The following is a 19525-nucleotide window of genomic DNA, read 5'->3' as shown; positions in this document are numbered from 1 at the left end:
AGTTTTAATATAATAGAGTCTGTATGTACATTACACACAAACTATATTGCATATTGCAACTATGCCAGGTTCTGAGTTGGGTAGTTTCAAAAGCTATCATAACAGAAATCTGTGAACATGCTTTATCGCTATATGCATGAATCAAGGAAGATCTCCATTAAAATATATTCTAGAGCCTTCTATTATTTGGTTTGAAAGCACTTTTAGTGGTTTGTCTTAAAATATACAGTAGAACCTCTATTAACTAATATGGGTCACATGTCCCCTGAGTAGGGGTCGGTTAGACTTGCACCAAGTCTCTAGTTTTGTCTTGTTTTTTCAGTCAGCGTTTTGATTTTCTGTAAACTACATTTCCAGCTCAAGTATTATACATAATTTACATGTTTATCTTTTAACCAATGAACCTAAAGGCTGTTTTGAACACTTTTCCTAATCTAGTCATCATCACAGTAAATATTAGCCCTGCATAAATAAAAAAAATATGCGAACCCTGTACGTGACATTTTTTTCATTTAGCCTTTTATTGTTCATACAGATTATTTCATAGTGTTGATTCCTTAATTCATGTTTTGTATAGTAGTCATAACTAATATGTATATTGTCAGTTAAATGCATAAATACTGTACCTGCAGTAAGTGTTTGCAGTATTACAGATGATCTGATTTACCAGGATGTACAATGCTAGCTGTCATGCCGCGTGTAAACGTGATACAAAAAAAAAATGTGGTTTTTATCCCTAAAGCTTAATGGTAGATTTAGAATCCTTCACATGATCTCAAAATAATTGGAGCTTTTGCAAGTTCACATTCTTGATGGTTACTTTTATGCTCTGTCTACACTATCAAACTTTATGTGACAAAAAAAATGTGATGTGCCCATACATGGGCATGATGATGTCATACCACTACCATATTTGGGCATATCACTACCATATTTGGGCACATCACACTTTTTGGGCACATCACACTTTTTGGCAAACTAGTTTGATAGTGTAGACAAAGCTTTACTGCAAACTGTGAAATTAATACTGCTTTTATGCTGACTATTTTCATTTTTATTTTATTGGTAGCTATCCTAGAAAACTTTGAATCATGTTTCTGTAGTTTCCTAACCCCAATGCTCCTCATTGTACCTGTACCATCATGAGTAAATAATCATAGATATTAACAGTGAATAAAGACTAGATATGTAAAATTATCCATAAATGATTACTAAATTAAGTAAAGCTACAGCAAATTAGGAATAGGTGTGATATGACTAGAGAAGGAAATAAAAAAAACAGAAGCTGAGAATTTATGTCATCACATTTGACACCTACTGTACAATGACATTTGACCTACAATGACATCACCTGATGTGTGTTACTGACAGTGTGCGCATGGTACCTGTCACATATAAATGTTTTAGTAATGTTCTACCATGCCAGTTGTGAATTACGTGTAGATCATTTATCAATTTCACTCCAGTAAGTCCTTACTGGAACGTGTCTTTCCTAGTAAAGTAACTTGCTTCACTGAATTTAAACTGTGAAATATTTATTTTAAGATACCGTAGATAGAAAATGTTCTATTTTGAAAAAAAAAGGCAAGCTTGAAGTCAGTATTGATGATAGGTTCATCAAACTGTATGACATAATCACATCATCGTTATATTATATAATAATGATGATGTTAGTCATAAAATAAAGTTACATTTGAAACTTTATCCTCATTCTTTACTGCTATTTTTATGACATAATTCAGTATAAAGAATCCTATGTCATTAGTAATGATACACAAAATGTGTACAATATTGTTATTAATGCCATAAATAGAATACATTTTATATCGCATTTTATCGTTATCTATTGCACCTTATTATCTTGTTTCAACAGCCTACTATTTTATAGTTCATTTTATAACAAATTTTGTGATCCAATTCAGTTTAAACTAAACTACGCTTCTGTTTATCTGTACTGTGTAAGTTTTTGGTAATATTAAGGAATGCAAAAACAAAAAGCATTCACAATTAATGATTGATGTATTCGTTTTATCAAAATAGTTAAAATATGGAAGGTTAGAATTCACAAAAATTTATATTAGGGCTTGGAAAATGAAGGGCTTTTCCTGTAAAACAAAGATGTCATTTGTCATTTTATCCAATGTATTAAACATGTTTTTATCAAATCAAACGAGAGATACTAAACCATAAACAATTATAGAATACCTTGTAGGGATAATTTCTTTCTTTTGAGTAGAGTCATAAAAATGATTTAATATCAAAGATGCTTTGAAAGCGATGTAACGACATCAAGTTAGAATAGATATGCTATGTGGTAATTGTACTTAACCATACAGTACACTTTAAAGTACATTGCTTTTAGTACACACTCTTGGTTCATTCTCTTTTATTTTTTTATATTAATTTTTATTCACATAGCCTGTGACCCAGAAGTTTCTCGTTTACACAACATAGTAGTCCATTTTATGTGTTAACGATACAGATTAAGGGATACAGTATCTGGTCTGTGAAAACATATGTAATACAATAAGCATGTAAATAATAAAGCAATAAATACATAAATAAGTCTGGGACCCAGTAATAGTAGTTTAATTCATAACATGCATTTTTTATCATGTACAATACATTACAGTTGAACCTCCGTGAGCGGCCACCTCCCGTAAGAAGCCACCTCCCTGGCTGCATTTTAAAAGCCTGTTTGTTCTTCATATGTTTTCCCGGTCCCTAAAGTGGCCGCTTACGGGAGATTCAACTGTAATATTGTTTTAATTTTGGAAAGAAGTTACTATTATTACAAGATCAGGTTGCATTCAAGAGTCCAGTGTGTGATTCCTCTCTTTGTTAAAAAGTATCCATTTAAATATTTTAAATAATTTTGTTTTATCTTTTTAGATTCTCATAAGACTCTAAAAGATGTACTGGAAGAATTCAACGGGGATGGGGCATTGTCGAAGTACAACCCAGAACAGGTTAGTTACTAAGTAAAATAGTAAAAGTTATATGCAAATTGCTTGATTTTGTACTAGCCCTAAATAGTCAATTGGAAGTCTAAATGAAAATTTAAAAGTTTATTTTGTCTTTTTATTAACAATACATCTTTAAAATTAATTAAGATTTAAGTTATTTTTTTAACATTAATTATATTTCAATGGTGCATGAAAATGTCTTTTATATAAACATAAAACATAGACCCTTGTTCAGGTGTTTTATGGACAAAATAAATACTATGTACTACCTAATATAATTTTGTGGGAAACGGACTAGTTCAAGAAAATAAATTTCCAAGAGATTCCCTTTCAGGCTATTTATCTATTGCTAATTATTCAAATGGGGAAAATGTAATGTAATGTAGCATCAAGTCATGTACATCTAACATATGTTTTGCTACAAATTTTTGAAGAGGTAATTATAGAGAATGTATTAAAGGGGATACAGGATAAGAAGCTATATTAAAGCAAGCTGACCATATCTAGCTTTAACCAGTTAAACTATACAAGGAGTGACAATGAGAATATAATAGATTATTAGTGTAGGCTTACCATAATATATCATTTAAGTAAAACAATTTAATTTTACTTTCAACACAATACATAATGGCCTTCAATTGAAAGCTAAAATGGCTCACAAAGAATATATATTCAGTGAAACTAATGAAACTTAATAAAATCCAACCTTGAAAAGCAGTGGCGGACAATGCTTAATAATAAAGGTCATTTATTATATATCAAATTGTTATATTTGTATTTTAAAAATAAACTATTTAGAGAAAGTCTGATTGGAATAGCATCCATCATTGACAACAATTCTTCCACTTCTTAATGACAACCAGTATGATGGATATTTGACATTTTCCACCCAAAAATTAAGTGCACAATATATACACAAGTCATTAATATTTGTGTACTTATGTAATTGTAAAATCAGGAAAACACTTGGTGACTCATTACAGTATGTCTTAAGAATTGGTATATCTTTATGTCATTAGCATTTCTTTTTGATTTTATGGTATGCTACTAAAATATTGACCTTTGGTAACGAAAAACAAACCTTTTTAGGTGATCATTTAGAATAAAATGATCACCTATTGTTATTGTATAAAATCTTTATTATTATTTTTATTATTTTTTTTTTTTTTCTTTTTATTGTTTCTGTACACTATTTTGTGTAACAATTATCTCAAAAAGTTTAATGTCAATGATTACAAAAATTTCAGAATATCTTTCAAATAATATAACTTAATCCTAATAAGCTTTCCAGCGTGATCACTCATCCGTGACGACATTTATACGCCATTTTGCGAAATCACATTATCAATCATATCTCCATAATTCATTATCACATATTAATGAAATTCACTACACGTAAACTTCAGATCAAGGGTAAAAATATTAGCAAATAAAAACACACGCGCACGTAGGTTCATGCGCGTGATATCGCGCGTTAAAAATTTAAAACGCTCAAAATTAAGTTTTGATCAATTTAGAGCATGAATTAGGCCATTTGCGTGTTTCAAAAAATTACTGCGCAAAAATGCGTTTTTGCGCGCGCGATACTTAAAAAGCGTAAAAAACATGAATTTTTTTTACAAATCTCATTCTACTCACCATCCTTAGTACATTCACCAAATTTGAGTCAGTTCCGACTTAAAATAACGCTATACGAGCACGTTAAAAATGACAAAATGCGCACATTAATTTTACAAAAGTTCTGAAAATGGTGAAAAATAGGTCTTTTTTAAAATGAAAATAATTCTTCAGAATGCAAGATGACCCCCGATTTTTTTAACTTATTCTGGAAGCCATTGAGTTGTAGATATGAATTCATGTACACATTTTACGTACAAAATGTTTTGACGTCATCAAATGGCCACTTGAATTTAAAAATTAGGATTTGTTATCTTTTTGTGTAGATTATCACATTCAACAGAGCGCATCTTGGTTATGTGTGCTCGAATTTCGCACAACTTTCAGTATGTGCTTGCTTAATTAATTATCTTTATCATGAGTTGACACTATCTTCATTTTAATGACGTCATCACGCGTAAAAACTTGAATAACGTAGGCCGTGTAATTTCACCTTCGCAGTAAATTTGAATATCTTACAGCTCTTCAGAATTGAAGGTTACCTTGATGATTATAATTTATTATGAAAGCTGATGAAATGTAGATATTAATTCATATAAAAATTAAGCCTATCGGATGTTGTGACGTTAACATATGGCCAGTTGAAGTGAAAAAGTAGTTTTTTCATATTTTTCGTCAAAGTTATACACAATTCAAAGAGCGCGCACAGCGCTTCTACGTGCCAATTTTTTTTCCAAATCTTATGTTTTTTTGCTCAATTAATTATCTTTCGAAATTGTCATCTTAAAGTTTAGTTTGATAACGTCATCATGCCAAAAAATTAGAACATGTGTGTCCCGTAATTTCACCTATGCTACACTGTATATAGATATACAGTATATACTGTACATATTGTATATGGCATATAGGCACAACTCAGCACTATAAGCATATAATAGGATGGCATACATCAACATTTTCCGATCGTATGTTAACGTACGTGCATGTTTAAAAAAAATTAATTTCAGTAAAATGATAAAAATGATCACCTATAATTCGTCAAAGTGACGAATTAAATTCTAGTTACGATTTACATTTGTCATGTTTTATCAACTTGTCTGACGTTTCTTATAGATGAAAGGTTATGGGATTTTCTGTTTCCATAAATCTGTGTAACATGAGACTCAGAGTGCAAGATGGCTGCAAGGGAGTTGCACCATCGTGTTGTATCATTTAGAAAAGATAGTTTAATTTATTGTCCTCATCCTTTGGAAGAGGCATTAAGCCATTGGTTCCATGTTCATAAAAAGCATTCAATACAAAGAAAATGGGATCTTCTTCCAGTTTATTAATCATCTCTGGGCGATTTATCTCCAGTCCAAGATGTCCTAGAAGATTGCCTCATCCTTTGAAAGAGGCAATCTTCTAGAAGATAGATTGCCTAATCCTTTGAAAGAGGCATTAAGCCATCGGTTCCATGTTCATAAATAGCATTCAATACAAAAAAAGAGAGGATCCTCTTCCAGTTTATTAATTATCTTTGGGGGATTTGTCTTCATTCCCAGATCCCCTACAAGATATCTAATGCCTCATCCTTTGGAAGAGGCATTAAGCAACATTTCCATGTTCATAAAAAGAAAAGGGACCCTTTTCTAGTTTATTTATAGATCTTTAAGAAAGTCATCTTCATTCCCAGATCTCCCATTCACACTACTCATATCATTTCAATTCGGATCAGAATTCCAACACTATTAAGTGAATACCATGGAACAGCACAGGGCTTTATAGACAGCTTATGGGACCTTCCTCACCTACAAGCTAATAATATTTGTTTATTTATTTATTTTAGCCCATTGATTATCAAGGGTTCAAGCTTTTTATGGAAACATACCTTGATGTGGACATGCCAGAAGACCTGTGTAGACATCTATTCTTATCCTTTGTCAAGAAAGCGCCATCAACGCCTACCGTGGCTGCTCCAACAGAAACTAAGGGTAAGGAGATGGACACGATGGGTCGTGTCATTGCAATGACCGCCCAGACGATGTGTGCCCCGATTACAGCTACCAGTGCAACCCCCATACCAGGTGAAGGCAAACTTATAAAGACCAGGTGTTTCGTACTTGTCAATTCAGTTGGCTGGGGCAATGTACCTATAATAATAAACAATATTTTATCCAGGTCCAGTTTGAAGGGTATGCCAATAAGTGTGGATAGCAAAAGAGTGTGTCTGCTAATTACAAAATCCCTGGCTCTTAATTTAGAAGGGCTAGGTAAAGTCCTATATACAGTATGTTGTGTGGCAGAGAGTTAGGTTAACTGAAGATTACTGTGTCCCCTGCCCAGGACAAGTCTAACAAATGGTTATTGCTAGTACTCTAATATACCCAGGTTAATGTCCAGTCTACAATTGACAAGTACTAAACAATTGCTTTGCTTCTTTTAATACTTTTTTCCTCTTGTAATGGTATTCTTTCCAGTGTGCTATTAGTAAAAGAAATCTAATTTAAAATCCTGAAATGCTATTGAAATCTAATTATTAAAAAATAACGAATATTGTGGCACAATCTCGCAAACAGGCAATTTGGTTCCAAGACGAAGTCTAGATTTGCGTCTGGTTTATGTCTGCTAAATTAAAAGTGGTATTTAGATTGTCATCGAATGAAAGTCGTTTTTAATAAATAGCACATTGGAACTCGTATTTCTAAACCTTTTGCATGTTGCACATTGAATGTTCTTATCTTATCCATGGTTACTAATTATGCACCTATTTACTTCCTAACTTTTCACATTGTCTTCAGCTTTTATTATTTTATACATTTACAATAATAATTTTGCTGGTTTAAAAATTATATTGTTTATTATAAAATATAAACATTTGCAACAACATTTATTATAACCAAACAGAGGTGAAGCAAAACAAGCAATTGTGAAAAACGTATTAGAAAATTTAAAAAAAAATTGACTCTCATTTTATGTAAATATGAGAAAGAAGGTAAATCGATCAATCAATTTTATATAGGAAAATAAAAAAATAAAATAAAAAAATCTATTTTTATTACAAGTAGTTGTAAGTCATTAAAAATCAGTAGAATTCCTATCTTATCATTTACAAGTACAGACTTATTTTATGATAAGCGGTATGATTCACCTCTGTCGAAGAATAAGTGGGGTTATTATCAATGACAATGTTGTTGCAAAAGTTTATAATTGAAAATTATACCTGGAGCTATAAACCTTTGAAATTATTAACCAACATATAGAGGCCATCATTAATTTAATCATTTTGAAATTTAAACCTTCAACATTAATTACAGAATAATTGAAATTGAAAAACATCTGATTAAACATTATATTTAGTCCTATATTTTAGACCTAAAAAATCTACTGAATTACTATTAGAAAAATATATAGAAAAAATTGCGAGATTTGTTTAGAATCAATATATATTTGATAATTGTCTACAACCTCTTTAAATTATTCTTATTTATTCTGTGCAACATATACCTGTTTCAATCACACCCACGCTAAATACATATAGTAGTCTGTAATTTGAATTACATACAATTTACTAGGGAGATAAAAGCCAACTATTCACATTAGTAATACCGAATACAACCCATAAAGACCATTAGTGATTGTATCATCTATTATATTTAAAATGTCTGCATCCACTATTTGGATGGCATATAACATGCCATATCCCCGTAAAAAGACCTTACTACATAAATAATCATGTGATTTATGTAACGAGCGCTTTCAAATAGAATTACATTAGTAAAAGAAACTATTCTTTTAAGTTGCCGCATTATGGTTAAAGCCTATTCTACAACTTTGAATGGGTTTCTTTTTAAGTTGGTCGTCTTTTCAAGGTGACCTCCATTTTAAGATGGGCTTATTGATGGTTGTCTAATCACAAAATTGGCATTAGTAATAACTACTGTATAGATAAATTTAGCATATTAACTAGAAGTAAAGTAATTGAAGTCACAATATTCTTGATACCAGGGGTACTCCCCCCCCCCCCCCCCCCCAAAAAAAAAAAAAAATGCAAGTGTAAGCCAGAGGCTTTTACCCAAAATGCAGTGGTTAATTATTTCAATATTCCTTAATATCAAAGAGTGGGCTTTATCTTATGTTATAGTAGACTTATTCACATAAATCATGCAATTTGACTATTAACATTTATGTATCTCATTAAAATATGTTCTATTATACTATTATCTAATTTTAAATTCTATAAACAATCCTTCTTACAATATATTATATGCTATAAACGTTGCCTTATTCTTATGCAAGTAATCTTCTCGACTAATTAGCAAGGCTTTCTCATCCTAATATCTTGAGCATAATAAGTGATTGATTGAAATGGAACTGCTCTTCGTTAACTTTCTTCCTTAATTATACATGACAAGTGAAGATAAACTAACATTAGTCTGCGATTTGAAGAAAACTTTTTTTTAAAATTATTCCTCACTTTAATTTTATTCAAATTAATGCAAATTTGGTGTTTCATATGCTATTGAAGTATAGCATTTGCAAATAAATTCTTGTCATGTGCAATAAGGCTGTGAAATATTTACTACATATGCAAAGTTCTGGTCATATCGGTTGATATAAATGCTTTCACAGGCCATTTTTAATATATAAGTACAGTATTATTTCCTTTTTCAGAAGCTAGTTGTAACATAAACAAGCCAAACATTGTCAACCAACACACTTTATTTCCTTTTGGTATCACACATCGGATACCACAAACCTAACTTTATATACCAGTTATTGTTGTTTTCAATGCCCTATACAGTTGTATATTTATTTTGGTCAAATTAACCGAGTCGCCAGCTAAACTGACCAAGAAAAGTCCAAATACGAACACTGGCTACCATTCGCTAATGGTTAAAAATTAACAAAGTCCAATGATTACTTTTACTGACCACTGCCTGTTTACACAAAGGCAGTAGAACTTCGTCTCGGTAAAACTAGCTAAGTTAAATAAGTCCAGTGCAAAGAAAGCTTTAGAACATAGACATTCTTTTTATATGATAGAGTGTGATCACTGATGTGTGCGACCACTACCCACCAAGGTGTAAATTGTAATAAATGAAACCCTGGATAATTACAGTTCTGAGAAATCATTTTTGTTTTGGCAATAGAGACGTCATACAATTTATTTTTCCAAATCCCTCTGGTTATACTATCTACTTAAAAAATCAATGTAAAAAGTGTATCGAAATTCAGTTTTACTGTAAAGATGATAAAATTATTAATGAATATATCATACTGTATTTATGTATGAAGAAGGAATGAATTTTTGTATAAAATAGTTTTAAAAAAAAACGTTTTGTAATAATATATCAATAAGTTTATACAGCGAAGCGCTATATTTTGTACTTTAATGCATATGTACAATAATGATAAGGGATAAACATAAATTTACTACTAGATCGACAGATGACTTTTTTTCATTGAAAATAGATAATTCTTTATTAAACTAATAACACTATTGATTTCTGTATCAAGGACTCATACCGGATAAAAGATAATGCATTTTTGAGGATATAAATATAGGTTAGCTACCATAATGAGAAATAGTATTGACTAGCGACATCTGTCAAAAACAAATTATCTTACAAGAATTTAGTAAACAAGTATATTATTAATATCAATCATTTGAACAATAGAGTAAAAAAGTATTAAAAATTACTGTTATTTAATCATTAGCGGCCTTTAATTATTACACCTTTAATATTTGCAGCCATATTTATTGGCAGTCTTTTATTATTTGCTGCCTTTAAATTGGTAGCCCTTTAATTATGAAGCCTTTTAATTATTTGCAGACTTTAAATTTTGTGTAAATATAAGTAAATTGTCCAGTTTAATAACCATACATTTTCATTCTTAATTATTAGTTTAAATTATTTATTTTTGTGAAAATTAAGGGTGAGCGAAATTAAAAGCATATGGTATATAGCTTCGCCCTGATAATGATAAAGATAGGTGGGCTGCAGCTGACCTGGTTGCGTTACACTCTAGAGTATATTAAAGTCCTTTGAAATTGTGCGTGGGCTGCAGACAGTCCCAAATTTGTTGTTATTCTTCAAATGTTTCTTTGGCAGGGTTGTCAGGTCAGCTTTAGTGAATGTTAAATATATAAAAAAAACATTTTGTTTATTCATGATTATTTTATTTTAGATCATTCGTAAACCAATATGTAGCATAGTCATGCTTTCAAAATAAAACTGAAATAATGAATTGCATTTATTGTTGATAAAATCAAAATAGAATCATTTGTTAGATGTCCATCAAAATTTGTATTGTATGCTATCAGTTGTATGTGATGGTAGAGTCGAAAATATATTTTTTTATTGCTTGCTTATCAATAAAATGTCCATTATATTAGGTGTACCAGGTACAAACTTATATGGTTAGAAAGGACGACTTTATAAAATGATTAAGCTATGTATTATTACACATCATAACACATTTCTTTAAAATTGTTACTTTTTAATTAAAAAAATATATATATTTCGGCTTCAAAACTCTATTCCAATTTGGTTATTGTGTAGCTTGTGAAGATAAAGAAAGCAATAGTTCTATAACTAATTAATTAATTGTTCTGTTTGTATAGCATCTTCAAAATGTATTATTATACTGTTTCTGTAATTGGTATACATTTGTTTGTGCCATAGATGACATTATTATAACACATGGTTAGTAGAGTAGAGTAACATAAAAACAAAGATTAGTTTATAAAATATGAAAGTGAAAGCTACTGTAGGCTGAATGTCACACCCTGGTAGTGGGTGTTGTGTAGGAGTTGAACTGAAAAACAGTCGTTGATTTTACAGCTGGTCACCTAATGTACGTCATTTCTGAATCAACAGATTCTTTTTTATCAAGTTCCTGTAATTAGTTGACAATTTGGAAAGTTTATTTTCCTTTGACAATTATTAATAATCGTGTTTTCTAAGAACACTGTGATTTTAACGCAATCAATTTTAGTTTGTCCACTCTTTACGAATTCCAATTTCGTGACGTATGAATGTGAAATCCGGTGACATAATAAAGTTAAATTGCACCTTAAATGTTATTTTTAATTCTTTAGTGAGATGGTTTTTATAGTAAAATTAAAAATACAGTAGTCCTGTACATCATATATTTCTGTATTAGTATCGGATTGGAAAATCCCCAGGTTTGGTAAAAACGTGTGTAGACCAAGTTTTGTCTCTTTCATATGTATAGTAGTGGTATTTAAATTGGAATTCCTTCTATGTCTTTTACAAGTATGTTCAGACCTATAATTAAGTACAACAACATGCAGTCTGTTGATTAGTGTGAATCACCTCTTATGTCACCAACCTGCATTTTGATAGATAAGCAAAAGAATCCAAATTAACAAGGGCCATTATTATCAATGTAATTGTAACGATTCTATCTCTTAGATTAATCGAAATTTCCATTTAAAGAAAGAAGTCAAAGTGACATATTCGAACACATTGGCCATTCACTTCAGACTTTTCAGTCTATTAATATTTTAGTTATTAAGCATTAACTGAAGCCATATCTGTATCTATCAATCATAAAGTCAAAAGAGGTGGACCTAATTAAATTGTCTCAATTATTACAAATTAAAGTGATCCTTAATTTAGAAAACAAATAGCCATTATGATAAAAACAAACAAACACTATTTTTCCCAAGTATTATATTGAGATCAAACCCATCAAGATAGTGAGGTTCTTTTGTCTCTCTTGAATCTGTCCATGCAATTGCATTTTTTTAAGCAAGGTTCTAGACAGCGTTCGGCTTAATCATTTTGGCACGCATGGCGTGTCATACATATGATTAAGCGACTCATCTAGTTTAAAGACAAAAATGAAAGAAATACTATCAACATAAAAATTTTAAAAAACTAGAGACTGGGGCAAGTATATTGCAGGAGTGCTACATTATGGACATATTCAATCATAGTAAATCCGGCTTCATTTACAACTGAAAAGTGCCCAATTGGACCAACCATATCACTTGAATATGAAATATATTAACTGCTTTTAAAGCAAGTAGAATCTTTAGTTCCTGTTCTGAATAAAGATTAAATCAAAACCGTAAAACTAAAAGGTTGATTTATAAGCTTAGTGTCATGTGTATGTATGCTAATAACTAGTGGTAGAAAATAGGCTTGAATTAAAGATGAAACAGTGGTTCTTTTATTCACACATACTGGTTTAGTTAATTAAAATAATTATGGGTTATGTTGCTGTCAATGACTACTGCTTTTCAATCACAATATTGTCATACTTGAACCATTGTGGCACCAATTGCACCCCATGGACATTAGGTATGGAAGGATGGAAGGTAAAGGAATAACATTTTCAGAATGGCAAATGGATAACACAATATTAAGTATGTGTGTAAACTCATTTCAATTCATCTCACGGTTTAAAAGCCTTTAGGGCGCAACTTGTTTGATAACAGTGCATTATAGTAGATTGGGAAAGTCATCAGTGTATTTTGCGTACACAATCAGATAATTATTCATTATAAACACATTTTATGAGTTGTAAAACTTACCTATTTTGAATAAGTGATAATTTGTAAATTTTAATTGTACTGAAGCTTTAAAATATATTTTAGATATTATTTTCTTAAGTTGAAGCAAATTTCAATGTGCCTTCGTAATCAATGATTAATAAATCACAGTTTATGAGGTGATATATTTTGTCATTGACGTCATCAAAATCTTTGTTAATGCCATTGTTTTTATTGTCAACACAATTGCTATTATCTCATCATCAGACCATGATTACGAGAAAAAGCTTCTGTTACTGTATATTAAAACTCTATTTATTTATTCTTATACTTTACACTGGGCTGTACACTTACTGTACATGGTATGTGTTACAGTTACATTGAAAAGTTTGCAAAGAATACAAATCAATATAAAAAGTAAAATAAAAGTAATACTAAATTAAGAGATTTTTTTTTTTAAGATGGAAACATTATTAAAAGTTGATTGTTGTAATATTGTAGGTTATTCCATAACTTGGTAGAGTGGTATAGAACTGTTTGTTTACCTTGTGTACATATTATCTGTATATGGCAAGTACTGTATATAAGCGCACAAATGTATTTTTTTATTCAATTTATTGGGACTTTGTAAGGAATTTATCATCATAATTGTTATCGCAATATTCAAATTATTGTGGATTAATTTAAGTTATGTTGATAAAAGTTAATCAAACATCTTGTTCTCATCTCTTAAAGGATCAAATATCGCTGACCCGCCTGTTTCACATTCGAGAAGTTCATCAAAGAAATCGAACGCATCAAATGGAACAACATCAGTACACCATGAACATACCTTACAAGGACCAGATAGTAAGAGTGCCGACACGGACAAGAAAAGTAAGCATCTGATTTCAATCAAAACTTAATACATGAGAACACCTATTAAGAGGACACTTTCGGGACCCACCAAAGTGTCCCCTTAATAGGTGTATCTTTGCCTGTATAGTGTTAACAAATGTATTGCTTTTCATTTGTTTTACAGAAAAGTGTCTCCTTTATGGGGTGTTCCCTCTTCTTAAATTATAATTAATGTGTCCTATTCTTTTAAAGAGAGAAATGGACAGTGATATAAAACAAGTTGAATCCATTTTAAATGTTAATATTGTAATTTACAAGAATCTATTAATAACTTATTTTAAAGTGAGTTATCTATTCCTCTTCCTCTATTACTTAATCCATCCTTGTCAATTGATCCATTTATGTTTTTTTTCCTGTTAATGATGCTACAAAAATTCTTTCCTGTCATGTGTTTCAAAATAAATGCAAATAATCATGTCTGTGCTCAAAATTGCTCAGTCATCTAAATTTGTTTTGTCCCAACAAAAAAGGACACCCTTTTCACTTGCTTAAAATGTTCAGTTTTTTAGAAAATAAAGAATATTTCATTTACAAAGAAGCACTGATCATAAAAATGTTGGTTAAGGGCATCAGAAAAGTTGATTGTATTTTTTTGCTTTAGGTAAACAGAAGAAAGGTTTATTTAGCTCAGTCCGAGTGAAACGGCACAAGAAAAAGAATTTAACAACTTCAGACACGGCAGAACAGATAGCACCACGGCCGCATCGATCGCAGCCTGGTGAACCAATGCCTGATGTAGAGAATCAAGTGGTCTTTATGAAAGACATTGTTTGTTATCTTTCACTCCTTGAACGTGGTAAACCAGAAGACAAACTTGAATGTAGGTTGTTAAATTAACTTTTGTATATAATCTTTATTGTCTTTCTTTCTTGTTTGTTCATTTTCATATACATAAAATCAAAACTAAAGACAAAAGACCAAAAAAAAAGCTTTCGCTTATCGAGTTTTGGCCTTTTAAAATAAATAAAACTTAAACTAGAACGAATATCATTTCTAAGAAAGAAGAATCTGAAGAAAATTAATTACATAAATGAAAATTAAAAACTCACTGGCATTATCAATATGAATATGAAATAAGTAATAGAAGAATATTATACACATTTTTTTGTTTGTTTTTTAAATAGAAAAAACTAGAAATAAACTAAACATCATATAATGTTATCAAATGTTCTTTGACTTTGATGGCAAATTGTGTTCTAAATGAAATTGACTTAATATTTACTGGGAGTTTATTCCAGAGTTTGGGACCTTGGTATGTTATATTGGTTTGAGATAGAGTCGTACGGCAGAAGGGGATCGAGAGATTAAACGGGTCATTAAATCGGGTGTTAAATGGATGGTTTACATAGTTAAAGTATAGTATAATATGATGAGGTAATCTAGAATAAAATAAATCGGAAATAAATTTAAGCACATGCAACTCATACAATTTAAACACATCTAAAATCAACAATTGCTTAAACAAAGGTATAGAATGTGCTCTAAAATCAGAAAACGTAACACAGCGAACGAACATCTTTTGAATAAGTAGAACTTGGTTTAAGTAACTTAAATGTGTACTTCCCCATACTTCAATACCATAGGTAATTAGTGGTAAAATAAATGACTTATAAATTAACATTAATATACTTTGAGGAAGAAAATACCTTAACTTATAAAAAATACCTATTTTTGTACGTAATGTTTTACATAAATTGTTGAGATGAGTTTTCCATGTAAGATTCTTATCAAGTGATACTCCAACAAACGACACAGTCTCAGCCTCATTAATTACTTTATCGTTAACAAAAAGTGAGCCTATCTTATTAATAATTTTGCCCTTATTGTGAAATAAAATATAATTAGTTTTGTTATAGTTGATTGTTAATTTATTTACAATACACCATTCACATACTTTATATAAATGTTCATTTGCTATATTAAGGTCTATTTTATCTGGTGAAAATGAATGAAATAGGTTGGAGTCATCGGCAAATAAACGAAAATCAAAATAATCTGTTGAATTTGGCATATCATTAATATAAATTAAAAAAAGTATAGGTCCTAGCACTGAGCCTTGTGGGACTCCATGAGGTATTTCCCTAGTTCGAGAATGGCTATTATGAAATGATACATATTGAGATCTATTCTTTAAATAATCGGTTATCCATGACAATGCTTTTCCTCGAATACCATAATTAAATAATTTTGAAATTAAAATTTTGTGATTAATAGTATCAAACGCTTTGCTGAAGTCTACGAAAATACCAAGTGACACGTTACCCTTATCAATATCAGAAAGCAAAGTGTTAACTAAATTGATTAATGATAACTTAGTACTATGACGTTTTCGAAACCCATATTGATGAAAATAAAATAAATTAAATTTCTCAAAAAATCTTGTTAACCTGTCACAAAACAACCTTTCAAGTATTTTGCTGAGAACTGGTAAAATTGAGATAGGACGGAAATTTCCAGGTATTTCTTTTGACCCCTTTTTAAAGACTGGTTGAACTCGAGCACACTTTAACAGATTTGGGAATATACAATTATTAAATGATAAATTAAATATATAACACAAGGGATTTGAAATATGTAATGCTGCAATTGAAATTAATTTTGCTGGTAGATCATCTGATCCAGTTGCTTTATTTTGGTCGATTTTACAAATTAAATTAAATACCTCATTAACAGTGATAGGTTCAAGAAAAAAAGAATTTGGTAAGGGATTGGCCAGATACTGAGAAAAACATTTTTGTGAGGGGGGAATTTCGTTTGCAAGTTGATCGGCTACGCCAACAAAATAATCATTAAATACATTAGCAATTTCGTCCGGATTATCTACTAGTGATGTTGTCCCATCATTATTATTACGAATTAGTTTTTCAGGAATAGCATTAACAGATTTTAATTTATTTTTACCAAGTACATCATTTATTATCTTCCACGTTTTTACTGAATTTGTTGCGTTAGCTGAAAACATATGTGAATAATAATTTCTTTTTGCAGTTCTTAACACCTTTGTAAGGGTATTTCGGTATTTTTTATATTTCATAAAATCAGAATTATCAAGTTTACTTTTAATTAGTTTCTGGTACATCTTGTTTTTTTTGTTAATAGATTTTTTTAATATTTCGGGTGATCCATGGTTTTTTCTTATTTACATGATTTATTGACATCGTTCTTATTGGCGCATGCTTGTCACAAATATTTTTGAATTTAGTATTAAATCTATCGTAGGCCAAGTTTGTATCATTGCATAAATAAACCGATTCCCATGACATGTTAGATAAATCATTTAAAAAATCATTTTTGTTAAAATGCTTATAACATCTTGATTTATAATAATACTTATCATTAGAAGTAATGTCAATGTTATTTTCAAAAATTGCAAATATTGGTAGATGATCGGATATGTCACACGACATCGTCCCAGATATTATACTATTACAAATAATGTTACTATATATGTGGTCAATTAGGGTGTTAGATGCAGGACGGGTTGTCGATTCTATTAACTGAGTCATATTTAAACATTCAATAGCCGTTAAATATGAGTTTATATCAGTGTTATTAACATTAAAAAGATTTATATTGAAATCGCCCATTAGTATACATTGTTTTTTGTTGACTTTCATTTGTTTTAAGGTATCTAAGAGGTCTTCTCTAAATTCATTTATGTTGGAATTAACATTTCGATAAATTACCCCTATCACGTACATTTTACCCCCATCACATACTTCAAACCACAATGATTCAGAGTTACAAATATTTATATCAAGACGTCTATACTTAACTGAACTATGGATATAGGCAGCAACGCCACCACTTCTACCGAACTCACGACAGATGTGCTCGAAATTGTAGGAACTCAATTGGTATTTTCCAAAACCAGACATCGGCTGGTCCAAAAATAACCCATAATATGACGGCAATCATGATGTCAATTATACCCGTACGAGCACATAAGCACATCCATCTCACAATGTGATTATAACAATAATAGGTTAAGTTTGGTTCCCACTAGCGATGCAATGTAATGCAACCTACACAAAAATGCCCTTCCAATAATAATAATTTTCTCCCGTCTGCGTGAATTTAATCATAGTCTTAAAATATACATGTCCCTTGTTTGTTTCATGGGATAGTGTCCCTTATTTAGGATATAAATAAGGGTTGGCCATAGTGTTAAAACATATATTGTCCCTTGTTTATGTCATAGGATAGTGTCCCTTATTTAGGATATACCCTGAATAGGGGTTGGCCATAGTGTTACTACATATATTCTCTCTTGTTTATTTCATGGGATACTGTCCCTTATTTAGGATATACCCTGAATAGGAGTTGGCCATAGTGTTACAACATGTATTGTCCCTTGTTTATTTCATGGGATAGTGTCCCTTATTTAGGATATACCCTGAATAGGAGTTGGCCTTAGTGTTACTACATATATTGTCCCTTGTTTATTTCATGGAATGTGTCCCTTATTTGGGATATACGCTGAATAGGAGTTGGCCTTAGTGTTACTACATATATTGTCCCTTGTTTATTTCATGGAATGTGTCCCTTATTTGGGATATACGCTGAATAGGAGTTGGCCTTAGTGTTACTACATATATTGTCCCTTGTTTATTTCATGGAATGTGTCCCTTATTTGGGATATACGCTGAATAGGAGTTGGCCTTAGTGTTACTACATATATTGTCCCTTGTTTATTTCATGGAATGTGTCTCTTATTTAGGATATACGCTGAATAGAGGTTGGCCATGTTCTTAAAACATATTGTCCCATGTCATGGTATGGTGTCACCTTAGTAGTTGTTTATCTGTTGGTGATGTGTGACAAATAAAATAGGAAATATAATCACATTAGGTGAAAGGTGATGTTGGGGCATATCCTATGACTTTACAACTTGCCTTGATTTCTTAGAAAGGTGAACATTGAAAAGGTCATATTCTCTGATTAGAATTCTCTTTGTAATACTCTACTGTGTATAGTCTTAGAATAACAACAAAATATACAAATTTAGCTTGATTTATTAGAAAATTTGTCAAGAGAAAATCTTCATTTTTCCAAATTTATCTAACTATTTTTAGATGTTTTCTAATCTCAAATTGCATATTATTGCATGTGAGATTATTTACAATTTTATTTTTGTTTATATGCTATATTAAATTATTATATAGGTATCTCAAAATTTAAGGAAGTGAAATCTTTAGGGTTTTTTTTAGTGTGTTATGGCGGTTGATTAGGTGACAATAATTCAAAAACCATCATAGTATCGTATTTATCACACCATCTTTTATTTTACATTATTGTTACTAGATTTTTTTCATTAACATTCATAAATATTCAATAATTAGTAACTATACTATAACTTTGGTTTATGTAAATAGTAAAACAATATTTAATATAAGAAAATTGTCTACAATAAATTATAGAAGTTTGAGTGAATGCAAGTGTTTCTAGAATAAATATTTAGTTACCTATATTTTTATCATTGATACCTTTGATATTTTGGCAGGTTTCTCACTTTTCGTTGTTACTATGGTAATAATCC

The 19525-nt window shown here is 30.5% G+C and overlaps 1 protein-coding gene across 4 annotated transcripts in view; it reads left to right on the top strand.

Moving 5' to 3' along the window:
* LOC144841477 (diacylglycerol kinase beta-like) overlaps nt 1–19525 on the top strand; it is a 108995-nt gene that overhangs the window by 54269 nt on the left and 35201 nt on the right. For 3 of the 4 annotated variants that reach the window (XM_078697835.1, XM_078697826.1, XM_078697816.1), the window contains 4 exons: nt 2893–2969; nt 6412–6649; nt 13825–13965; nt 14588–14806. In XM_078697835.1, the coding sequence (XP_078553961.1) occupies nt 2893–2969; nt 6412–6649; nt 13825–13965; nt 14588–14806 (675 nt within the window). The remainder of the gene's footprint in view (nt 1–2892; nt 2970–6411; nt 6650–13824; nt 13966–14587; nt 14807–19525) is intronic. The other variant, XM_078697842.1, reaches the window with a different exon arrangement.

The sequence above is a fragment of the Antedon bifida genome, chromosome 1 (assembly GCF_963402885.1).
Source record: "Antedon bifida chromosome 1, ecAntBifi1.1, whole genome shotgun sequence".
Lineage (NCBI taxonomy): Eukaryota > Metazoa > Echinodermata > Crinoidea > Comatulida > Antedonidae > Antedon > Antedon bifida.
The sequence above is the reverse complement of the archived record's forward strand: the minus strand, read 5'-3'. Positions and strand labels throughout refer to the sequence as shown.